Below are 26208 nucleotides of genomic sequence, written 5' to 3' on the forward strand. Positions count from 1 at the left end.
CGCAGAGCAGCTGTCCCGGGGCCCTGCAGCGGCGGCGGCGGGGTTGGGGGGGGTGGGGGGGAGGCTGGGGCGGGGGAGGCCGGGGCGTGGGGCTCCTCCACGGCCGGGTGGGGACGCGGGGTCACCGAGCTGTCACCTTGCAGCCCTCGGGGTAAAGCAAAAGCGAAAGCGAACGCGCCAGGCTGGAGGGCGGCGGCCCCCGCGGCTGCGCCCCGGCCCGGGGTGGGGGTGGGGGGTGACACGGAGCGCGTGCGGGCCGGGGCGTCCCGACGGGACCCGGCGGGACCCGAGGCCATGGGGCCGCCACGGCGCCGGCGCGGTGCGGTCCACGCCTTCCTCGCGCCGCCGCCGCCGCTGCTGCTGCTGCTGCTGCTCTGGCCGCTGGGGACACCCGGTAGGGAGCGGCGTGCGCCCAGGCTGGGTTAGAGCCTGGGGGGAGAGGGGGGTCGGGGCGCCGATCGGGGCGGCCCCAGGCGCCCCATCCAACTGGAGATGACCCAGGAGTCGGGCACCGGTGGAAGGCAGTGCGCACCCGCTCCGATCGGGGGAGGGGGGTGCTGGGGGGACGGGGGCGCGGCGCCCGGCGGGAGGCGCACGTGGAGAAGGCGGCGGCTTAGAGTGCCGCGGTCCGCCCGGCCCCGCGCCGGCCCCGCAGCCTCACCAACGCGCTGGGGATCCGGGTCTGAATCGCCGCGCGCCCTGACCGAGGGGTGGGAATGGAGGGGTGCGGGGTGCCCTCCCTAGATTCTCAGGCCGGAGACACAGGGACGTGCGGGGCGACTTCCATACTTTACCCTGGACTGTCGGGGAGCTGGGCTGGTGAGGAGCCTCCTGGAAGCCCGAGCTCCGGAGGAAAGCGGAGGGCGCAGAGGAGTGGCCGTGATCTTTTGGGGTTTCAGACCACCTGGGGGCGCGGAGATGGAACCTCGGCAGGGGAGGATGGGATGCGTGGCCCAGGGCTTTCGTCCGGGGAGCTGTGGAAGGGAGGAGGGGGGAGCCACGGGGGTGGCGGAGCTCCTGTCCCAGCGCCATCGTCGGTGGCAGGGTCTGGCCCAGGGCGCACACCTGTTATGCCGCCGGCTCCTCACCAGGCTGAGATCGGGCAGAAGAGGCAGGGAGACCCTTCGATCTCCAGTGGAGTTGAGCTGCCGTGGGTAAGGCGCCAGCCCTGGGCGAAAAAGTTAAGGGATGGCGTCCAGGCGCTAAGTTCAAACCTAGTACACACACAGACACAGACACACACACACACAGACACACACACACACAGACACACACACACAGAGGAGTCAGTATCTGGTTCAAGTTAGGCCTGCTCTTTCTCCCTCCCATAAAAAAAAAAAAGTGCATGGATGCACACTCTGAGAAAATGCACCTGATTCTAATTTGGGGGCGTCCATGGATACCCAGGAGAGATGCCAGTGCTCTGGGTTTTGAAGCATCCGGTCAGTTTGGTCCCTCCTCCCCCCGCCCCCCAAGGGGTTGCTGAGAATCTGTCCACTGCACACACGTGGCTGTCTGTCTTCTTGCCTGAACCTCACCGCTTAGCGGAGATCAGAGGAAGTTTCATTTTCCTGAAACTTCCATCACCCTCGGCTTTCCCCTCATCGCCGACCAGCCGAGTTATATTCCTAACCTGCTGATTTCCTCCCAGCTGGCTAGCCACGAATCATTCCACAGATGCCCAACATAGCCAGCAGCCAGCCGGGCAGCTCCCTGGCATGCGGTTGGAAGTGAACCAGCGAAGAGCAAATATCTACCTGGAAGTCACAGAAGCGCGACCTGGGAAGGTCTCTGCTCTCCACCCACCACCCTGCCCTTCCACTGGACAAAGGGGTTGTTGCCATCCGTAGCCCCTGTTTGTTAAAAAAAGAAAAACAGCCTGAGGCATAATTGACAAAGTGAATATATTTAGGCTATACATGCTGACCGTTGTAGAGGTTAAAAGGCACTTGCTCACCAAAACCAAGACAGGAAGCATCCATCACTAGCTAAGAGTTCTCTTTCCTCACAAAATCCACCCCTCTCCCCACACCCCAACTGCCTACTCTGCCCCCCAGGCAACTCCTTATCTGTTTTCTGTTAGCATTCATTCCGAGCACTTTCTAGAATTGTACATAATGGGATAATAGAGTAAGTTTGGCTTCTTTCACTCCATAATTCTTCTGAGAATGTATTTGACTTTGTAACTTGTATCCATAGTTCACTCCTGTCCCCCTGTGTTGGTACACTGAGGCTATTCCCAGGACTCAGGAGACAGAAGCAAGAGAATATCCAATTCAGGCCCAGCCAGGGGTATGTCGGGAGAGCCTGTCTTCTAGACGCACAAAAACAACACAAGGTCTTTCTCTTCTATTACTGAGTTGCTTTCATTCCACGCATCATACTCCGTGTCTATCCATGTGTAGATGGACAGAATTATTGGTTTCACACTTTGCTCTTTATGTGTAACGCAGCTTTCAACATTCACATGCAGATTTTTATCTTATTTGTTTTATTTTTTTGCTGGTCCTGGGATTTGAACTCAGCACCTGGGCGCTGTCCTTGAGCCTCTTTGTGTTCAAAGGCTAACTCTCTACCACTTGAGCCACAGTGCCACTCCCAGCTCTTTCTGAGTGTCCTTGAGCCTCTTTGTGTTCAAAGGCTAACTCTCTACCACTTGAGCCACAGTGCCACTCCCAGCTCTTTCTGAGTGCTTTGTTGGAGATAAGAGTCGCATGGACTTTCCTTCCCCAGAGGTTGACTTCCAATTGCAATCCTCAGATCCCAGCCTCCTGAGTTGCTAGGATTACAGACGTGAGCCAGCGGACACCTGGCTCGCATACAGATGTTTATGAGGATATATTACTTTTATTTCTCTTTGGTAGAGATTGGCTAGGAAAGGAGTGTCTGGGCAGTAGATACATGTTTACCCTTTTTTTTTTTTTACATGTTTACCCTTTTAAGAAACAACCACATGGGAGAATTTTGGTTCCTCCACACACATATTGGCATTTGCATGATATCTTTTTTATTTATTGTAATAGGTATGTGATAGTCTCTCATAGTTTTGATCTACTTTTTTTATCCTGGTAACTCCTTTCATAGTAACTTTTACTTTTTTAAGTATTTTTATTGTTATTATAAAGATGTTATACCAGAGGGGTTATAATTACATGAGTCAGGTAAAGAGTACATTTCTTTTTGGACAATGTTACCCCTTCCCTGCATAATAAATCAACTTAAAGGAGAAAAGATTAGCCAGGTGTCAGTGTCTTTTGCCTGTAATCATAACTACACAGGGGCCTGAAAACTGAGGATTGAGGTTCTGAGCCAGCCCAGACAGTTAAGTCTGTGAAACCGTGACCTCCAATTAACTATAGAAAAAGATGGAAGTGGAGCTGTGGCTCAAGTGTGGAGCGTTAAAAAGTTTGAGACAGTGTCCAGGCCCTAAGTTCAGGCCCCAGGCCTGGGGTGTGTGCATGTATGCGTGTGCGCGCGCGCACATACACACACACATACACACACACACACACACACACACACACACACACACACATGTGAAACCAGGAGGAAGTAATTATTTTGGGTCACACTCTCAGAGGTTTTCATCCATCATTCCTTGGCTCTGTTTCTGGATCAATGATGAATTAGAACATCAAAATGGAAGGACAAGATGAAGCAGAGACTAAGGGAGGGCTGTGAGGACAAAGAGTACCCTTCAAGAACACGTCTCCAGAGACCTACTTCCTCTAACCGGGCTCCGCCTCCTAGTTTCCACCACCTCCTGAAAATGCCATCAGATTTGAATCTAATCAATGATGTCAGAGCTTCGTCGTCCAGTTATTTCCCATAAGCCTCACCTCTGACATGGCTTTCAGGAACAAGCCTTCAACATAGGAGTTTCTGAGTGGCATTTCCTATCTAATTCATAAGAACTAATGACACTGATCATTTTTGCATGTGCTTCCTGGCTATGTATATATCTTCTTTGGTGAAATGTCTGTTCAGACTTTTTACCCTGAGTTTTGAGAGTTTTTAAAAATATATATTCTGGATATAAAGCTTTTATTGGATATACAATTCTCATGTTTTCTCAGACTCTGTAGCTTTTTTTTTTTTTTTCATTCGCTTGACAGTGTCTTATAGCCAAGGACTGGTGACTCACACCTGTCATGCTAGCTACTCAGGAGGCTGAGATCTGAGGATGGCAGTTCAAAGCCAGCCAGGGCAGGAAAGCCCGTGAGTCTTTTGTCTGTAACTAACCACCAAAAAACCAGAAGGGGAGCTGTGGCTAAAGTGGTAGAGCACTAGCCTTAAGCATATAAAGCTCAAGGACAGCACCTAGGCTCTAAGCTGAAGCTGCAGGACTGGCACAAAAAATAAAAATAAATATAACAAAACAGTGTCTTGGGAGGAGCAGAAGTGTTTAAGTTGTGATGAAACCTTTTTGATGAATCACTTTTGCTAAGTTTATTTTGGTAAATAGCTTGCACCTATATGAACAAATATATACAATTCCACAGGTCTATTCTAGCAATCAAAGTAGTGTCACCTTTCTGAGATGGTTGGTGTGGTTAGAATGCTTTCTTCTTGAGTCTGTTCTGGGAGTCCCTGGAGGGTTCTGTGCAAGGGACCATTACTGGACTACTTAGTAAAAAGGCTGCTCTTGTAAGAGGTAGAGAACGGGTTTGGGCATGGTGGCCCATACCTGCAATCCCAGCTGTGCCGAAGGTATGGTAAGTAGGAGGATCAAAGTCCTAGGCCAGCCTAGGAGTGAGGGGCGGGGAGGAGAAAAGAAGATGAGACCTTACCTGAAAAATAAAGTAAATATCATTCACATAAGGCCCTGAGTTCAAACCCTGAAACCACTAAAGCAAATCAAAGAAGGAATGCGGGGAACAAACTACAAGTCAGGAAAGCCTAGAGGCTGACAACAAAAGCAGAGACTTTTGCAATCCTTTCAACGACCAAATCCTGAAGCAAGACCCTGTCCCTGGAGCAGGTGGCCCTAATGGTGTGGAGTGTTCCTTCCCTTTTTTTTGCCCTCCAGTCTGTGGTTACTCAACCTTCCACACCTCTGAAAGTCACCACTTTGAATGATGATGGACCTCATGGGAACCAGTTCCCAGGATGGTAAAGGAAGCCTCATCAAGGAGAATGAGAAAAAAGAAAAGAGTTGAGTTTTGGTCAATGGACCAAGTGCAATCTATACTTAGGATGTCGAAAGGAGGTGTGTTGAATTGGCTGGCATTTCAGTTAGGAAATAAGGAAGGAAAATGGGTTTCTGGGAGCCCAGAGGGCTTGACACTTCTTACCAGGCTTCGAAGGCTTCTGTGCAGCTCAGGACACCTGGTATGTTGCGGTCATTTGAATAGTAAAGTAGAAGGGAATGCTGAGATGGATTCTGACTGGAGCTAAAGCATGGGAATGGCATGCTGACAACTTTGAACCCTGTGTGTAAGAAGAGGCCTGGGATCCTTGCCCAGGTTAAGATTGTAAACCAACTTAATCACAAGGCCTGATTCATAGGTGTGGCCTTACATTGCTGCAGATATGTTTTTATCTGGCTATTCAAGGAGCTTGAAAAATCCCAGAACCTGAAGTGAGCTCCATTTTCTGTTACTTCATCTATTCTAATATTTGTACTTGTAAAAGTAACTTCAAAAAGCACAAGAGGAGCCAGGCACCAGTGGCTCATGCCTGTAATCCTAGCTACTCAGGAGGCTGAGATCTGAGGATTGAGGTTCAAAGCCAGCCAGGGCAGAAAAGCCCATGAGACTCTTATCTCCAATGAACCACCAGAAATCCAGAAGTGGCGCTTTAGCTCAAGTGGTAGAGTTGCTAGCCTTGAGCTGAAGAGCTGAGAGACATTGCTCAAGCCCAGAGTTTACAGAGCCAGGCTTCGACCTGAGCACCATGTCCAAGGAATTGTAGACAGTATTGGGACTTGCTTACGTTGCATATCTGATGAACAGAGTTCCAGAGAATAGATAAATATGATCATTTATGTATCAAAAGATGTGATTGTGGCTTGTAGAAATGAGAAGTTACAGCTACAGTTCAGCTAGATTATCTGTAAGATAATCTAGCTTTGTCAAGCAAGTAACCAGCCGCCACGAAGCTGTTTCACTTAGTTTGTACTTGATATGTGTATACACTCAAATGCTAACTATTCCTAGGTTTATCCATTTTATTATTATTTTATTAGCTGTTTATTTTTATTTTAGTATTATGATTATCTTACTTAAACAGAATGTTGGGAATTTCATTGTGGTTTATGTTTCTTTGGGGATTATTATCCTTTCTCAGCAAAAACAGAAAAAAAAAAAAAAACAATAAATCAAGGTAGATACTGCCAAACCTTCCCAGTACAAAAACATAGCACAATCAGGTGCTTAAAGCAAAATAGTAGCAATGGGTTCTAGAAAAGAATAAAGTGGGTAAAAAGCAAAATTTATGACAAAAATACAAACATTAGAAAGATAAATTGAAATATATAGTTTAAAATCTTTATGCTATATGTGTGACATGGTGTAATATCACCTGGAGGTCAACTCTGATAACTATAGACTACAAAGCAAACTCTGTAAAAATACAACAATGATTTCTACTTAGTGATATAAAAAGGAAGTTAAAATAGAGTCATAAAATACACTCAAATAATTAATCATGATCATCTCCATTAAAAAGGCTATGGAATTTGTAAAAATGATATTAGAAGAAATAATTCAACCAATTGGGTAAATATTATATTAAAATGCCAGCACATAAACTTAAAAAAAAGCAGCACAAGAATAAAAATCAGGGGCTGGGAAGGTGGTTCAGTGGTAGAGCGCTTGCCTTGCATGCATGAGGCCCTGGGTTCGATTCCTCAGCACCACATAAGCAAAAAGAAAAAAGCCGGAAGTGGCGCTGTGGCTCAAGTGGTAGAGTGCTAGCCTTGAGCTGAAGAGCTGAGGGACAGTGCCCAGGCCCAGAGTTCAGGCCCCATGACTGGACCAAAAAAAAAGAATAAAAATCAACATGCATCAGATCAGCGACACACAATAGGAAATAGAAAATATTACCATTAGCACTGGCATGTAAAAATATTAAATAATAAGGCAGGCATGGTTGTACACACCTGTCATCCCAGCGACTCTAAAGGAAGAGACAGGAACGTTGGAAGCCAGCCCAAGCAAAGTTAGTAAGACTCTAGTAATAATAATAATAATAGTAAAAGAGCTTGGGGCATGCCTTGAGTGGTAGAACCCATAGCCTAGCATATATGTAAGGCTCTGGGTTTAACTCCCAGAATGTGAATAGAAGGAAGGGAGGAAGAAAAAACAAAAAAGAGAAAGGTAGGGAGGAAGTGGGTAGAGAGAGAAAGAAAGGGAGGAAGGAAGGAATCAAATACTTAGGAAGGAAAGAACGAAGGAAGGAAGGAAGGGAGGGAGGGAGGAAGGAAGGAAGAAAGAAGGAAGGAATTAAATCCTTAGCAGCACATCTAACCAAAGATAAATAAAACTGATACACGGAAATCACAAAGGCTTCATTCAAGAGAGAGACCTATGGTTTCAACATGTGGGTTTCTTTTTTTAATTTCACATAACTAAATCAGTTCCTCCCTGTATTGATTTACAGATGCAGTTCAATTCTAATCGAAGTCACTAGGCTTTAAAAAAGAAATGCTATAAGGATTATATAATTCAATTAAAAAATAGGTGAAGCATGCACACTCCACTTTGAAAATACTGAACCAAGAGTTACACACTCTGGTTTTGAGACAGTGTGAAGCTTCAAGAATCAGGACAGCAGAAGACAAAGATGCCTTTCTTAAAAGGCATCATAGCATTGGTGCCAAGATAAACCAGCAGATCAATGGATGGGGGGGGGGTGTAGAATGGCCAGTGCACACAGGCAATGCAGGTACTTGGTGCTGGCTCAGGGATCTGCACAAACATGGAATGGGGAGTCTATACCCTGGTGACAACACATGAGAGAGGTGGGCTGTTGCAGAGGGAAGAAGCAAATTAACAAAGTTCTGCCATGAGACCCAGGCGTCCAAGTGCTCCTTGAGTCCAAAGCTGGTCTAGGACAACAGAAAACCTCCTTGTCCCATTCTGTAAGCAAGCACAAAGTGACAAGTCCAGTGGCCTGTGGCCCAGGGTGTATGGAGAGATCTCTGGGTGGATGCTAGGCACACAGAAGACAGAAGATGAGGATGGAGCAGGCACATTGAGAAAAATCCTTTGGTACTGCCTACCTGAAGCTCTAGATAGCACTAGAGAAATCTGAAGCCCGGGTATGTGGTGGTAACCATAGTAACAGCAAAATCCCAATGCGGCTCAATAACTGGCTGTCAGTCTAGTAGAAGATGGGCCCATCCCCAACACACTGGGGAATGGTGATGCCAATGGGCAACAAATGTTAAACTGCAAATGGACAGAGAATACCTCCTCTGGCATTGGGGTGGAGAATGGTCTGAGGTTTGAGACCCTTCTCAACTCTGTGTCATTAAAGAGATTTGCAGATGCCTCATCTAAGTGGAAGGATCCCTGCTATAAGGTCCTTCAGGAGTGATGCCTAGCATGAAGCCCTGGGTGCCATTCCTAGCACCACATAAACAGAAAAGGCTGGAAGTGGCACTGTGGCTCAAATGGTAGAGTGCCAGCCTTGAACAAAAGCAGCTCAGGAACAGTGCCCAGGCCCTGGGTTCAAGCCCTAGGACTGGCAAAAGAAAAACACACTTCAGAAGCAAGAGTAGAGGTAAAGCTCAAGGAATTCTAACCAAGATGAATTGGCGAGGTTTGGAAATTCTTTTTGTATGTACAGAGCTTTTGGCGTTACTTCTTTGGTGAATCACCCATTATAGTCCTGGCTCACTAACCCACTAGGGTCTTTATCTTTGTTCTTTTCTTTTTTTTCTTTTTTTTTTGGGGGGTCCGGTCGTGGGGCCTGAACTCTGGGCCTGGGCGCTGTCCCTCAGCTCTTCAGCGCAAGGCTAGCACTCTACCACTTGAGCCACAGTGCCACTTCCGGCTTTTTTCTTATGTGGTGCTGAGGAATCGAACCCTGGGCCTCGAGCATGCAAAGCAAGTGGTCTACCACTGAGCCACCTTCCCAGCCCTAGGGTCTTTATCTTTGTATTTAATTTATTAGAGCTGTTTATATACTAAGAATCTGAATTTTTGACATTTGTTGCAAAAGTCTTTGGTTTCATTGTCTCATTTTGTTTCACTTAATCTTTCCTTTCACTGTTTATTTTTTTTTTTGCTTTGTGTTGATGTTTTGTTATATGATAACGCTTTGCTATTGTGACAAGGGAAGTTGTATCCACCTCAGGTTATTACTAAACCAGAAAACACTCTCTTTTTCCTAATCAACCATCCACTCATTGAAAGACAGAACTAGGGACTGGGAAGGTAGCTCAGTGGTAGAGTGCTTTGCTTGCATGCATGAGGCCCTGGGTTCGATTCCTTAGCACCACATAAGCAGAAAAAGCCACAAGTGGCACTGTGGCTCAAGTAGCCTTGAGCTGAAGAGCTGAGGGACAGCGCCCAAGCCCAGAGTTCAGGCCCCATAAAAAAAGAAAGGTGGGCCGGGCGCTGGTGGCTCACGCCTGTAATCCTAGCTACTCAGGAGACTTAGATCTGAGGATCGTGGTTCAACGTCAGCCCGGGCAGGAGAGACCGTGAGACTCTTATCTCCAATAAACCACCAGAAAACCGGAAGTGGCGCTGTAGCTCAAGTGGTAGAGCGCTCGCCTTGAGCTGAAGAGCTGAGGGACAGTGCCCAGGCCCAGAGTTCAAGCCCCACGACCAACAAAAAAAAAAGAAAAAGAAAGGTGGAACTGCTCTATAACCTTCTCGCGGGAAGGACTTCCCTTCTAACAGGAAGTCCCTGGGGATTCCTGACCAATTTAGCTAAAGTTAAGGAGGGAAATGCTGAGAGATGAATAGCTTCTGTTTACAAAACGTCAGTAGTAAGTGTCGGGGTGGGGGTGGGGGTGGGAGTGGGTACGCGTACCAGTCCTAGGGCTTGAACTCAGAGCCTGGGTGTTTGTCCCTGAGCTATTCTGTTCAGGGTGACACTCTACCACTTGAGCCAGCCCCACTTCCTGATTTTTGCTGATTAAATATAGAGGCTCACAGACTTTCCTGCTTGGGGTCGTTCTGAACTAGGACATTCAGATTTCGGTCTAGGATTATAGGATAGCTAGGAATTCTAGGCATAGCTAGGATTACAGGCATAAGCCTGGCTTTCCAATAGTAATCTCTTGAAAAGAACAATTTTGTGCAATTAAGTGTTCAGTTGTGTGGGAAAAGCAAAGGCAAAGGCGGGTGGAAAGTTGGGTGAACACATGAGGCTTGAGCATGGGGGCAATGAGGGCTGCAGCAAGGGGCTGGCCTAGACCATGAACGTGGGCCGGGAGAAGGACAGAACAATAGGACCCAGGCGAGAGTGGGAGAGCAGATGGAGTGATGCAATCACAAAGCGATGAAAGGGTCCCCATGTAGGTGATTTATGCAATCACAGGAAGGAAGAGATGGAGGGAGCGAGGAAGGGAGGAAGGGAGGAAGCCGAAGGCCTTCGGCAGCCTCTGTCAAGATTGATCGCTGTCCCAGTCTTCCAGTAGTCTAGCCTGTGCACAATTATGTGCCCTGCCCCCCTGGTATCATGACACGGAGGTTTCTTCCTTCCTCTTTCCTGTTCTCTCTGATCCATGGATACAAAAGCCCCCACCAGCCTGGTTCTGACCATCTCATGTTCAGTTTCTTTAGTGTCTGATCAACAGTGACAAGATGAAGACGGTGATGATGATTCCTCGCATGTCATAGTCATAAAGTGCATTTCATACTCCTAGGCCCTGGCACTTTCCAGCATCCTTGTGAATTGCTGTACAAGTTCACTCTCAAGGAGATTGAAATCTAGAGAGATAAAGAGACAACCAGGAACCAGAGGCTCACGCCTATTATCCTAGCTTCTCAGCAGGCTACTCAGATGGCAGTTCAAAGCCATCCCAGGCAGGAAAGTCTGTGAGACTCTTATCTCCAGTTAACCACCAGAAAACCAGAAGTGGTGCTGTGGCTCAAAGTGGTAGAGCACTAGCCTTGAACAAAAAGAGCTCAGGGACAGAACCCAGGCCCTGAGTTCAAGCTCAGTGGCCAACAACAAAACAAAACAAAACAAAAAATATCTGGTCAATTAAAATCCAGTCTTTGTCTGTCCTTTCCCCCTTGTAAACCTTATGTTTCTCTTACTCTCTGGGGTCACCAGTCTGATTGTCTAGCCACAGATGATGTGAAAACACCCAAAGAAGTCCAAAGGTCCAAGGTTGATTCCAGCTCTCTCAGATGGAGGAATATTTTATCACAGAGCAAGCTTAGTGTTTTCCAAGACTCTCATTTCTGATAGTCTGCCAAGCATTTGTAGAGTTGAACTGAGTGATTTTTTTATAGCCATTCCTCCCTACCTTACTCCCATTTCTCTATCCCTAAGTATTTCCCCGATGATAACATGCAGCAAAGCAGCACCGGTAGAGACTTAAGACTTCGATAGCAAGGAACTAAACACATGGTCCTGCTAAACTAAGCACACATACATTCACAGTATGTATGTGTGTGTATGTGTGCTGGCAGGGTAAGGGGTGGTATTTTGAAGAATGCGGTGGGAGAATTAAATTCACTTACAGATATTAGAAGACAGGCATGGTGGCATATGCCTGTAATTCTCCCTACTCCAGAAATGATTAGGAACTGGGCACTGGTGGCTCATGCCTGTAATCCTACCTGCTCAGGAGACTGAGATCTGAGGATCACAGTTTAAAGCCAGCCTGGGCAAGAAAGTCCCAGATACTCTTACCTCCAATAAAACACTAAAAACCCAAAGTGGAGCTGGGGTCCAAGCGCTAGAGTGCGAGTAGTAAGCACCAAAGCTCAGGGACAGTGCCCAGGCCCTGAGTTCAAGCCACAACACTGAAAGTAAAGGAGGAGGAAAATCCTCAGAGATTGATTTCTTAGTCAAAGTTCTAGTTGTATAACATGCTACCTGAGACTGGAGGATTTATAAAGAATAGAGGTTGATTCATCTCATGATTCCCACTGGGAAGCTCAAGTTCACAGCACCAGCGTCTGCTCAGTACCTCAGAGGGGCTTGTGCAGCACCAGAGCATGGCAGGCCCCATGTAGTGGTACAGAGCAAGTTGCCAGCTTCCATCTCTTCCTCTCCTTATAAAGCCACTGGCACTACCTTAGAGACCCCACTCTGATGAAGTTAATTAGTCCTGATTACCTCCCATAGGCCCCATCTCCAAATGCCATCAATGCCTGACTTTGAGGATTAAGTTTTCCACACACAAGCACTTTAGCAGGTCTTTCCACCACTCATTATGTGGTTTTTATTTGCTTACTTCGTTGTTCAGATTTAAACTCAAAACTTACACTAAAGAAGCAACAATCACATCAAGACTTTCTGGATATTCCTTACCCAGACTCACTAACTGTTTAGATTTTGCTCCATGTTTGTTTGTGTTAACCATTCCCCCTCCCTATCCAAACCTATTTATTATGTAATATATACATGAATCCTCTTCAAAACCAGTTTCAAGGAAGCTGGGGACCTCACACCTTTCCTGATCATCTCCTTCAGTGGACATTTCCTCAGGACAGAGTTGTTCTTCAGAAAGGGCCCCTGCCACGTGAGCCCAGCACACTGCAGGACCATTCCCCTTAGTGCTATACCATTGCCTAGTATCTGCTCTACATTCCCATTCCATCAACCCTGCCATAGTCAAACCATCTTCCTCCAGCAGGGGGATCCCTGGACATGGTTTCCTTTACTCAGGGATGACACCTGGCTCCTACAGATCATCCACCAGAGAAGGAGAAAATAATGACTGCTGCTGAGCTCTGCCCACACTGAGAATAGCATAGACACACTTGAGAGGAAAATCTGCAGATGAGAGGCAGACATTATCTATCCAGGAGCTAGGGAACTTACTTTTCATTGTAAAAAAGAAAAAAAATTGTCGGACCCACACATTGGCAGCGAATCTGTCCCTGTTTCGGTACAGTTTGGGTTATCACTGCCTGCGATGTTAGGCAGATCTGTCTGAACAGACAGGGGAACTGTGGGGGAAGAGCAGGACCACACTGGTGAAAGGCACAGGGAACAGCAAAGGCTGATGTGGAAATGGGAAGAGAGTTAGAGGGGCAGGCCGACCTTTGAAGATTCTTCGAGCTTTCAGCATTTGTTCTAAGAGCACCAGGCAGCCAGGGATCATTTGATGCTGGGGATTGGACTCAGAGCCTTGTGCCTGCTAGCCAAGTGATCTACTTGTGAACTCCATCCCTGGTCCAACACTGACGTTAGCAAGTTTGCATTCCTAGAGATGATGCCGGCTGCCTTGTGGAAATGACCAAAAGCTTGGCGGAAAGTATTCAAGGTGACAGAGCTGAACTACCACTATCAGCAAATAATAATAATAATAATTAACAAGCAATAAATAATATCCGAGCTTGCCATAGACAAGCTTGTTTGGTCCAGTGGGGACAGAGCTGGACCTATTATAGAGATATCGAGGGCTTGGAGATTGTTGGGAAATGGAGAGGGGGAAAGAGGGGTTCGTTCCTGACTCCCCAGTACCTGTATTGGGTGGCTGGCATGGAAGTTAAGAGGCTGAGTTCCCTTCCTGATCACCTTCCACATGCTTGGAGCCTGGAGTTTGGCTGACAGAGCCCCAGGGCTAGGCTTCCTTCTGGCTCCAGTGTAATTTACCGTTGCTGCGTGGTTCCCTGGAGAGCCATCTTGACAAGCTGAGATCTCACTGGTCCTCTCTCATACACTCTGCAGGCGTCATGTGCCCAAGCCCCGTGTCTGTGGAACACGCAGACATCAACATCAAGAGTTACCATGTGAGCTCCAGGGAGAGGTATGTTTGCAACTCTGGTTTCAAGCGGAAAGCTGGCACGTCGAGCCTGATCGAGTGCGTGTTTAATGAGACCACCAACACGGCCCAGTGGACAATGCCCAGCCTGAGATGCATCCGTAAGTAGCCGCTCACTGCCCGGTCCCCACCCTTCCTGCCCAGCCGAGACTCAGTATACCACTGGGACACTATCAGCCATACCTCCTGAGATGGAGATCTGTGGGCACTGTGCTTAGGCAGTTCTCCAGTTCAAATCCTGGCTCTGCCGTGTATCACCTCGCAGCTCTGGGTAAAGTCCCTAACCTGTCTGAACTCAGATTGAACATTCAGCAAATGAACAAGATGCCAACACTGAGATGTTAAGAGCTTTAAGAAGAGACTGGTAAATATTAACTATTACGGTGGCCCATGCTTGTTTAGAGATCAGGGCAGTAAAAGGATTGATTGGCTCCCACAAGGATGTGTGCTCAGGCTAGCTTCCCAGACAGCTCTTCCAACTTCTCACAAGGCTGCAAACTGAAGGGAAGTAGAAATCTGCCTTGTCCATTGGTGCCCAACATGGGGCGGGGGAGGGGGGTGTAGAGGGAGGGGAGTAGCTGGAAATGAACACAAATCCAAGTTCCTCTTGACTTAGTCACGCGGGTCTAGCAGCCAGCCAGCATTCAAGAGGAAGGATAAGAAAGATGCCAAAAATCTTCTTTCCTGAATCACTTATAACTGGATAACCATCCTAGGAAAAGCCTAACAACTTTGGAGGAGAAGCCATTTGGTGCTCTTCCCAAGAATATGAAGCTCAGTTCTACTTCCTTCTTCCTCCTCTAGAAAAAAAAAATGATTCACCTCTGGTCTTCCAAGACACTTCTGATTTAGCAAGTCTTCATGGCTCAGTCTGTGTCTAGCAGAAGCTAGATCTGTTCTCACTGAACATTTGCAAAGACGCTCCCCTTCTCTAGAGGCCAGGAGCCTGGAGGCGGCCATTGTACAACAACATCCTTCTGCTTGGAACTCTGGGAAAAGCCAGGTTTTCTCAGGGATGTGTAATGTGAGATTAACCCTCTGGATTCTTCCTTCCTGGAGGGCAGAGAACAGAGGTTCTGCCAGGAATCAGTGTATTGGGGGATCAGACTTCCCCCACCACCACCCCTTGGCTTTGAGTACAGCTCAAAAGAAAATCCCAGGAAGGCAACACTAACCATGAATGTGGGAACTGCAAGTGGAAAATCAGGACTTTTTCCTTCACTTTGGGGAAAGTTACCTTTTCTCAAATTTCCACATCTTACGGTAAATGAATCCAGGAAAGACAACAGCTGCACACTCTGAACAGGGAAAGGTGGGAGAAAAGAAGAATCTAGAATCCTAAGATTTGTGGTGGTAGTGAAGTTGAACTCAAGGCTTTGCTCTTTCTAAGCAGGTGTTCCAGTTATTTTTTGAATGGAATCTTATGTTTATTCCTGGGCTTGCCCAGACTGAAATCCTACTAGTTACCCCTCTCTCACTCTTACCTAGAGTGAACCACCTTGCCTGGATATCGGTTGAGAGGGGGTCTCAGTGGCTTTTTGTCAAGTCTGGTTTCAAACTGTAATCTTTCCAATCTCTATCTCCCAAATAGCTGAAATTACAGACATGAGCTGCATAGCCAACTCGGGTCAGAATTTCAGAACCTCCAGCCTGAAGGAATCTTTAGGTTTCATTTGTTCCAAATGACTGATGCCCTGACCTTTTTAACCACTAGTAACTATTTACACTGTTGCTCCAAATTTCCTATGTATCAAAAGATTCCCAAACAATGGAATCTATTATCACTTATTTCCCCATGAATAGCCAAAATTATAAAACTGGGCTCATATCATTGGCCTCATTCCAGCCAAAAAGAGAGGAAATTTGATGCTCAATTTATGCAATCTTCTCAGAGATGCTAGGGGAAAAAAATGCCTTGGCATTTGGGTTAGGAAGCACAGTTTATTCTTGTGATTTTTTAAACTGCCCTCAGATACCAGTGATCTCCATTGTTAACGTGCATGTCACTTTAAAAAAAATTACTTTCAGATCTAAAGCCACTCCAGTTTTCACCCCTTAGGATTCTAAACACCAGGTGGTTATCTTCTTTCTAGGAGACCCCTCCCTGACTCACCAAAGGCTAGTACCACCATCCACAGTAGTGACTACAAAGGTGACCCCACATCCAGAGAGCCCTTCCCGTCCTGGACAAGGTAGGACATTTCAGATCCCCCCTTCACCCCCCCCTCAGATGTGCAAACCACTGTGTGCACTCTACTGCAAACAGCCAAGAGAGCAAACTTCCCATCACCCTTGAGAATATGCATTAATTGACACCCAGGTTGCATATGCATGCACACTTCGCAGTAGGTTAGAATCCTTTGACTAGGTCAGGCCAAATTGAATTGTTGCCATTTTTTTTTTTTTTGCCAAGAACTGGGAAAGTCTGAGATGTGATTTCACTTGACTGCTTCAATGTCACTGTCTCACCTGGGAGAGACAAAGAGCTTTCGGGCACCGTGAGCAATAGGAGCATCGATATATGTAGCTACCATTTGTTGCCCAGGCAACAGGGATGGGCCTATGAGTGTTTTCTAACTGGCAGCAGCTGTGTCTGCTCTTTGCTTCAGAAGGGAGTGGTCTCAGTCTTCCAAGGCATTCACAGCGTATACATCCTTGAGAACACTGTCTGCAGAGAGAGCCACACAAGGCTCCTTGTTGGCAAAATGTAGAGCACCATGGCGGATCAGTGGAGAGTTCTTCTCCCCACCCCCCCACCCCCACTTCTCATGAGCAAGTGAACATCGCTGTTGTTCTTGAAGCAAGGTGAAGTTCCATATTTCCGCTGAGTCTTAGGCAATCTTCCAGCTCAATGTCCTTAGCCTTTTTCTTGATGTTAAGGAAAATTGAACCTATAATCCTATAATATTAGCTACTCAGGAGACTGGGATTTGAAGATGGTAGCTTAAAGCCAGCCCAGGCAGGAGAGTCTTATGAGACTCTTAGCTTGAATTAGGCAGAAGTGGAGGTATGGCTGGAGTGGTAGAGCACCATCCTTGAGAGAAAAAGCTAAAGTATAATAACTCAGACCTAGGCCCTGAGTCGGAGAGGGTGGGAGGGAGAGAAAGAAAAGAGAGGGAAGGAAGGAAGGAGGGAAGGAAGGAAGGAAGGAAGGAAGGAAGGAAGGAAGGAAGGAAGGAAGGAAGGAAGGAAGGAAGGAAGGAAGGTTGGCTTGAGAGCTTGTATGCTGAATGTCTTGGGGTATTTGTCTCAAATCATTGGTCAGATTTCCACTTCCAAGGCCAAACTTTGCAGTCACCATACAGAAGAGGAGCCATTAACCCAGGCTGGTGGGGCCTGCGCACTGGGCGTGAGTGTTCCGCAGGCTGTATCTGCTGGGTTGCTTGGAGTGGTGGCAGCTGGCTGCAAGGTAGTGATGAAGGACTGAAGTCTGAGGCCTTTGCACAGCACGCAGGGCTGGGAAGGCCAGAGTGCAGGGCCGCCACGGAGAGCACAGCCAACGGAACGCAGAGGGGGCTGTCTTACCAGATGCTTTGCTCCAGGGCTTTACTTCCCAATTCCATATTCATCACATGAAAGACCCCGTTTTTTCATGAAGACAATGGCGGGCAGGTGTGGGGCACACAGCATCTTTCAGTTGTGGGGAGAGGGTATCTGCTGGTGAAGGACAAGGAAACGAGGAACCTGAAGTCCAGGCAGCCACTGCTCCTGAGGATGGAGTTAAATCGGGATAATTTTCCTTGGATATAGCTCAAGGAGTTCAGACAGGCTGAGTCTCAGACTTCCTTTTATTTCAACAATGTGACAACATGTAAAATATAGGCAAGCATGGTAGTACATGCCTGTAATTCCAGCATTTGGAAGGCTGAGGTAGGAGGATTGTGAAGGCCAGCCTGGCCTACTCAGACCTTCTCCCACCTTACCCCCAAAAAAAGAAGGAAGGAAGGAAGGAAGAAATGGAAAGGAAGGGAAGGGAAGAGAAGAGTTGGGAAGGGAAGAGAAGGGAAGAGAAGGGGAAAGAAAGGAAACAAAGGGGAAGAAAGGGAAGGGAAGAAAGGAAATTACCTTTGGCAAATAAGCCTCCACTTGTTTGTAGAGCCAAATTTTAACTGTATCCTTCCCTAGGAAATAGCTAGATCTTCCCAAAGCAACACCAATAATTCTTTTTTCTTCTTATTTTGTCGGTCGTGGGGCTTGAACTCTGGGCCTGGGTGCAGTCTCTCAGCGTTTCAGCTCAAGTCTAGTGCTCGACTACTTGAGCCACAGCACCACTTCCAACTTTTTCTGCTTATGTGGTGCTGAGGAATTGAACCCAGGGCCTCATGCATGCAAGGAAAGAACTCTTACCACTGAGCCACCTTCCCAGCCCAACCAATGATTCTTTATAAGCACTTGGATGCAAAAAATGGTGCCACAGCCAGTTCCATGGCTCAGTGGACAGTGGTGCCACTGGTTTGACACACAGACCGCTGGGAGCCGGATGGCCAGGGAGGGCTGGCACATGGCTTGTGAGGTCCAGCTCGAGCCAGTCTGAATCTTTATCTTCTGTCTTGGAATTTCTTACAGAACCAACCACATCATGGCCCAAGTCAGGCACTTCCGTAGCCATGGATACAGCCATGGTACCCGGCTCCCCACTCACCCCATCCCAGACGCCTTCCCCAGGAACCACAGGGCTAGGCAGCTACGAGTCTTCTCCGGCCCCATCTCAGACCACAGCCAAGGCCTCAGAGCTCCTGCCCTCCACCCCCCATGGGACACCAGGTTAGCCCCCCAGCTTCACAGGAAGAGAGGACCACTGCTCCCCGCATGCTGCTTCTGACACTTGGGTTGAGAGCTGGTGCCAGGGACCCCCGTACTTTGGTGCCATCTAATCCATTGTCAAGACTAACAGACATATTCCTGCTCCCACCAGCTCTAGCTTCGTTGCCCTGGGCCAGAGGGCACGGCTGACCATGCCAGCTGCCTCAGGCATGTGCCCCAGCTACACCGATTAACCCACATGGCCCGGCCCGTGCTAGGACTTAACTGTGCTCTCCCACTGAGGGAGGGTAGAGGGAGTGCTCTGCAGTCCAGAGCCATGCTCTGGGAGATGTTGAGAAGCCCTGGGCCCTCTGGCTCTCTTTGAAGGCCTGGCCAGGTCTTAGGTGTGGCCCAGCACCCCTGTGACTTACCCTGCTTGTTCGGTGCTATGCTCAGTCTGGTTGTGCCAGCTGTGTATCTAAGGATCTGAGATGACAGCCAAGCCATCCATTATTTGTCCGGCCTCATGAGAAGCCTCTGCAGTCCTGACTGTGCGCTCTCCCCTCTCCTCCGCAGGTGTCCATCCACACAGCCGCACATCGGCCACTGGTGAGTACTTTTCCTTGTCCAGGATGCTGATGGGCAGAGAGACTTGTAGATGCAGCCTGTAGAGCAAGCCCTGGTCCCATTCACGCCAGCATGACCCCTCCTCCCTCCCTGCAGAGCCCCCAGCAGATAAGAAAGTGCATAATGCGTAACACTCAGTGGATGGAATTCTTCATTTGATTAGGACCATTTATCCTCACATAGAATGGTGCAGTCAGTCAGTGCATCACAAGAGTGTCCTTGTATGTAGTTCAGCTTTTAGAGGACCCTGTGTTTGCTAGGCCCTGCCACTTGAGTCACACCCCAAGCCATGCAAGCCATTAGAAAAAAAAAGGCTCTCTGGGGATTATTTTTATTGAAAGACTAGTATGTAATGTCCAGGACATGGGAACAAAAATATGTTCATGATTTAGAAGGAGAACAGTATCCAAATTGATTTTTTTTGCCTTAGTCACATCCCAAATTAATCTTTCCACAGTGTTTTGCATTTTTTAATTTGTTTTTCATTTTGATACTATTTTGCACGTGGCATAGAACTCCAGTTACAAAAGAATGTACAGTAAAAAGTCCCTCTGTCCACTCAAATGTCCTTGAAGAATGGAGGTAGATTTTTGCAGATCCTTCCAGATAGGCTGTGTAAAAAGAGAACACTGAAAGAGGATGATGACAGCCAAGCAACTTGCCCTCATTTAATAGCACGGCTTGGAGGTTCTCCGTATCAGTACATAAACCTGCCTATTCTCTTTTACCAGCTACATACTATGCCATTCATGGACCTGCCCACATTCTACATTGCCAGTCTACTCTTTGGACTTATGACTGCTTACATTCTTTATTAATTAAAAGCTCACCGACCTAGGAATGTCTTCAGGATTAAATCCTGCAGTGAAATTCTCTACAAAGATCTTCAAAGTATTTGACTCTAGGCTATAATCTGTCATCGCATTTTTTTTCTAGTTTGTGGATGAAATATAAAAAAATTTACTGGATGATATATGAAAATTCTCTTTTAACACCTGTAATCCAGTAAAAATTAATTGAGTGCTGGAGATGTGGCTCAAGTGGTTGGGTGACAGCCTTGTAAGTGTAAGATACTGAGTTCAAACCCTGCTATCACACAACAAACAAACAAAACATAAAAATACCATAGCTGAACATCTAAATGGACAAAAATAGTTCTATATAAAGAGTTCTGGAAACACAGCATTATTTAAAAATCAAAACAAAACAGCAATTTAAGGCCAGGTACCTGAGTTCTAGAGGATTGCAATATGAAGCTAGTCCTAGATAGGGTTGTGGATAGGAGAAAAGAATCTATCTCCAGTTAATCAGCAAAAAACTGGACTGTAGGCCTGGTTTAGAGTACAGTAGAGTCCCACTAGTCATGATCAAGAAGTTCTAGTAAAAGGCTCTGAGTCCTATTACTGGGGGGCAAAAAACTCAATGTCATTTTTTTTTCTTCTTTCTTTTTCTCTTTTTGCCGGTTCTAGGCTTGGACTCTGGCGTGAGCTTTATGGCTCAAAGCTAATGCTCTACCACTTGAGCCACAGCTCCACTCCCAGCCTTTTTTGTAGCTTATTAGAGATGAGAATCTCACAGACTTTCCTGCCCTTAATGGCTTTGAACCGTGATCCTCAGATCTCAGCCTCCTGAGTAGCTAGGATCACAGGCTTGAGCCATGGGTGCCCAGCTCCAATGTCAGTTTAAATAGACTCCAATTTATAGAATTTTAAGGGTTAAACTCAACCAATTATTCATTGAGTAAGCCAAACCCAACAAGGATTTTTGTGTCTGTTCTTTGCAGTGTAGTATTGAGCCTAGGGTCTTGGGCATCCTAGGCTAGTCCTATTACTGAGCCACATCCCCAGCCTTGACCCCCAACACTTACTACACGCCTAGGTGGGGGGTGGGGGAGGGAGAAAGAGAGAAAGAAGGAGAGGGAGAGGGAGAGAGAGGACAGAGAGACAGAGAGAGATGAGAGACAGAGACAGAGACAGAGAGGGAGGGAGGGGGAGAGAATAATGGATCAATGCTCTGAGCTCTACAGCGCCTCCTCCAGTGCAGACACGGGCACTACACTAACAGTGACAGCAGTACTTCCACCAGGACTGACCTGGTTTACCAGGAAGCTGCTAAGGAAGGACTGGTCCCTCTATAGTCACTTGATCGCCATCTACGCTGAATACTGGCCCTGAGAGCCTACTTCTTTCACCATCTTAGATTCCATCAGCACTTGAGGCCTGAAGCCAGGGCAAGGAAAAGGGATGGGCGCTGGCCCCTGTGGCCTCCAGTACAATAATCAGCTTTCCCCCCTTCCTTTTCTTCTCCTCTTCACCAACTCCTTCTCTTCCTTTCTCCTGAATCCATACCCTCTAGAAAACACCATAAGGTGGAGAGTTTGGCAGGTGATTTGTTAATGCATTGGACTAGTGACCCTGGTTTGTTTTCTTACTAACCTTGCCTGGAGGTTATTGGAGAAGAGGCTCAGGGTGAGGATTGAAGGCACCGAATTCAAGTTGCTTCCTGTCATCCTTGGCCTCAGAGCCCTTCTTTCTCTCTTGAGTTTGACTCTGCAGATTTTAGTCTTATTGAAAAGGAAACAGGAAGAAGCATCATGAAAGCAGAACTACAGTTCAAACCAATCTGCCTTTTCTAATAAATCACTCCTCAAACTGTAAATGCATGCCAAACATACTAGCCAATGTGGAGGCAGTTTACTCTAGCATGCAATGCCTCTGAATAAAAAAATCATTTGCTTCTTTTCCAGTCATTCTGATAATCAGTATTAAATCAGAGAACTCAAGAAACATTTTTCACTAATGTCTCATGGCTTTTCTATCAACCTCACTAGGCTTATTTTGTTTACATAGGTTTTGGTTTCATTTCTACAATTTTTATGGGTTTATTTCTCACTGTAAAAATATGAGAGAAAAAAACTGAAATAGGCTGGTAATTGATGGGTCATGCCTGTAATCCTAGCTACTCAGGAGGTTGAGATCTGAGGATTGTGTTCAAAGCCAACCAGACAGTCCATGAGAGTCTTATATGAAAACTACTCAGAAAAAGCTTGAAGTGGCACTGTGGCTCAAGTTAGAGCACTAGCCTTGAACAAAGAGAAGCTCAGGGACAGCTCTCAGGCCCTGAGTTCAAGCCCCAGCACTGGCAAAAAAAAAAAAGACACAAACCTGAAATATTTTAAAACAAAAATGAGGATTTTATATTATTGTATAATTACGTGACACATCAATGCACCATATATCCCTTGAGATTTTTCTGTGTACATAGTTGTGGCTTAGAAAACTACTTTTTTCCCCTTCAATTAGCTTTTTTCATTCAAAATATTATAGACAACTCTTCATGTTAATATATGTACCTTCATGTCATTATTTTGTTTTTGGTGGTACTGGGGTTTTAACTCAGTACCACCAAAAAGATGTTCCAGCAACTCATTCTTGAAATCCTAGCTATGTAGGCAACTGAGAGCTGAGGATCAAATTTCAAAGCCAGCCCAGGCAGACAAACCCAAGAGACTTATCTCCACTGAACCAGAAAAAAAAAAAAAAAAAGCCAAAAATGGAGGTCTGGCTTAAGGGGTAGAGCATGAAGTTTGAGCAAAAAAAGTTAATCAAGAGTTCAAGGCCCTGAGTTCAAGCCCCAGTATTTGGCACACAACAAAAATATAGATAAAAATATAAATAAGAAATGACAATAGAAATGGATGGAAAATGGTACTACATGCTATTGTCCCCAAATCTGTAGCATTAAGAAAAAAGGGGACAGTGAGAAAGGGGACAGTGAGGAAGATCAAGCTGAAGTGTCCCCTTATTCCCCCCCCCATCCTCCCCTCATTCATCCAGTTTTCACCTAGGGTCTCCCTCCTGACTCACTCCCACTACCAAGGGTCATCCTGAGCTATTTGTCCAAGGACAGGGAGCAGGGATGTGGGACAGCAGGCATGGGAGCAGTCTGAATTGGCAATGTTGGCAGCAAAAACCACGTGGTTTTGCCCAGATGTGGAAGAGATCCAACTAAAGCATGCTGGACTTCTTTGTGAGGATGCACATTGCCTACAATTGACTGATCCTTGGCAATGAGCGAATGTACTCTCCACACCTGTGGTTGCAGCTCAGCTCTGTTCTTTTCCAGTCGCCATCTCCACATCCGTCACCCTGACTTGTGGAGTGTGTGTGCTGCTTGTCATGGTGTGGTGCATCAGATCAAGGTGAGTGGCACGGCAGGATCTGTTCTTCTGGGCCACCAGAAATGGGCCCAGCAGGACAGAGCCAGTCTTTGCTTCCCATGGTTCTCAGAGCACAAGCCCGAAATGGGACAACTGGATCCAGGCCAACAATACTGGAAGTCTGTCTACCAGAAGCTCTGGAATCGTTTCTTCTATGTATTCACAAATACATTCTCAAATATGTTCCTGACATGTGCGTGCCCTTATTTATGGCAACCTTAATTTTTCATTCCTAATCACTGAAATTCTGACGTTTGTGCCATGCCACCTCTGACATTTCAGTGTTTTTCCTCAAATCTTGAGGCTTTTTTTTTAAAAATCATTTTCATTAAGTCTGAAGTGGCATATTGGCCTTTGTTTTTTCATCACTTAAGGGCCAGTTGATGTAGTGGCTCTGGATCCTTCCTTCACATTATTCTCTGGATGGATATCAGGAGTTCTTGCAGCTAAAGTTGAAGTCACTAGTAATAAATATTGTAGCAATATAAAACTTAAGACTGAGCCTAATTTTCACCCGATGTCTAATATAACCCACTTGGTGCTTCACATACTTGTTATATTGCTGTAATCACACCCCTCAGGAGGCGGAGGCAGGAAGATCTCGAATTTGAGGCCAGCATGGACTCCATAATGGGTCTGAGACCATTCTGGACAAACGAAAAATAGACAAACAAAAACAAAAGTCCAGGCATGTAGCCCAAGCTTGTAATCCTAGCTACTTGGGGGACTATGATTCTAGGCCAGCCAAGCCTAAAAGTTTACGGGACTGTCTTAAACAACGGTTGGGACAGTGGCATGTACCTGTCATCCCAGCATCAAAGGGAAGCACACATGAGAGGATCACAACCCAGGCTAGCACAGGTATAAGGCAATCTTGAAACTAACCAACAGGACTGGCTGAGTGGCTCAAGTGGTAGAGAGCCTGCTTCGCAAGCATAAGGCCCTTCATTCAAACCCAAGCACCATCCCAAACATAAAACATATATACATATATAAAGGTAAATATACAGAGTGAGGGAAGGGGTGACCTTGCCCAAAAAGAAATATACCTCTGAACATCACCTTTATAGTATTTTTTAAATTGTTTAAAAGATAAATATACTTGTGTATGAATGTAGATTGACTTTCAGGCAATCCTCTCCTCTAGTCAAAACCTCTGAATCATCTCCTTTGCAGGCGAACATCCCAGCCACCTGCTACTGAAATGGAACCCATGGAAGTGATGCCAATGGCTGTGGACACTGGCCACAGTGGGGGCATGGGAGCCTACCCGCAGGACTTCTGAGATGGGAAGCCAGCCCAGCTACATCTGGAGAGAAGGCACCCAGCTCTGCTTTCAATTAAGAGCACCTGAAAGATACCCACGGGGCTAAGAGCCAGGGAAACACCCATCAGTGCAATCAGGTCCCTGGTGTCATCTTACCTCCTGCAGGAGCTCACAGATGACACTGCCAGCTCGTCAGGCCCTGGTTTCCCAAAGTTTGAGCGGCTGAAGTTCTCCTAGGAGAGGCTGGGGGCTTCCAGGAAGGCCTGGGACTTCACTCTGACAGTGACCCAGGATCGCTTATCCATATCTCTGCACTTTACAGATAATGGGAATGTACTTGAGGCCCCCGGAGAATTTCAGGGCTCTTCCTGACATGGGAAATGTCAACCAGGAAGACACCCAGTAGCTCTTGAGATCCTAGAAACTCTGTCGACAGGGATCTGTCAGGTATCAAAAAGAAGCTGAGAAAGGCAGAAGAGTAATGGGCCAGCGACTCCTCCTGAGTGAAGGATTCAGAAGCAAATTGAACTCGGTGATGTTTTGTGTGTATATATATTTATTTTTATACTTCCTTGTTTGTCATAGCTACCTACAGCATATGGTTTGTACAAGTGCCTTGTGTAAATAAAATATTTTCAATACCAAAAAATTACACCATAGAAAAATGTTTCAAAAAGAAAAAAGGGAATGCAGAGTCAAAAATGGTTGAGTTCGTTTTCTTTGTCTGAAGATCTCTTGCCTAGAGATGGCACAGATTAGGGAATTTCCATGTGAGAAGTAATTTGATCTAATCAAAACTATGGCAAGTTTGGATCCAGCATACACAGCATACACATTCTGTCTTTCCTGTGTTCTCTTTTTCTTTCTTTGCTGTGTATGACATTTGTTTCTAAAATCATATGCCAAATCCTACTTCCTTATGTTATAAAAAGAAAGAAAATTCTGAACCAGAGAAGTTGACCTTCTTAAAGCCATACAAATCAATTAATGTCAGAGTTTGAACAGAACCAGGCATGGGGTGGGGTTTTGAGAGCAGTCGTCCTGATTGTAAACCAATTATAACCCTCCATTCCAGAGCTAGAGCATTTGGGAGGTGGAACATGGACATAGTACCTGATTCCCATGCTCCCTGGGGGGCCACAGTGCCCTTTCTCACTGACATCTGCTAGTCAAGTCATCAAAAATCAAAAGCAGCCTTTCCGCACAGCTGCTTGCGCTTCTTTACTGTATGGTGGTCTTGTGTTATTAACTCCTCCCCAGGTGACTGAAACACAGTAGAAACTTCCAGGCCCCTTTAAGGCTAGTCCAGAAACTAACACATACAACTTTTGCTGCAGTTCTATTGGTCCAAGAAGATTCAAGGATAGGGTAAGAATAAGAGGGAGGGACAGCATCCATGAAGTGGTTGTAGGTGTCTGGGCCTCCATTCTCCTTCTAGCAGATCTG

The 26208-nt window shown here is 46.5% G+C and overlaps 1 protein-coding gene across 1 annotated transcript; it reads left to right on the forward strand.

Annotated features, from left to right (window-relative positions):
• Window positions 1–281: 281 nt before the first annotated feature.
• Window positions 282–25411, forward strand: Il15ra (interleukin 15 receptor subunit alpha). Its single transcript, XM_069990534.1, has 7 exons — window positions 282–394; window positions 13813–14007; window positions 16000–16098; window positions 18473–18670; window positions 19226–19258; window positions 23402–23477; window positions 24672–25411. Exons 1-7 carry the CDS (start codon window positions 295–297, stop codon window positions 24778–24780), a joined length of 810 nt encoding a protein of 269 aa, XP_069846635.1. The 5' UTR covers window positions 282–294; the 3' UTR covers window positions 24781–25411.
• Window positions 25412–26208: the final 797 nt, after the last annotated feature.

Source organism: Dipodomys merriami, unplaced genomic scaffold (assembly GCF_024711535.1).
Source record: "Dipodomys merriami isolate MVZ:Mamm:240054 unplaced genomic scaffold, mDipMer1.0.p SCAF_4, whole genome shotgun sequence".
NCBI lineage: Eukaryota > Metazoa > Chordata > Mammalia > Rodentia > Heteromyidae > Dipodomys > Dipodomys merriami.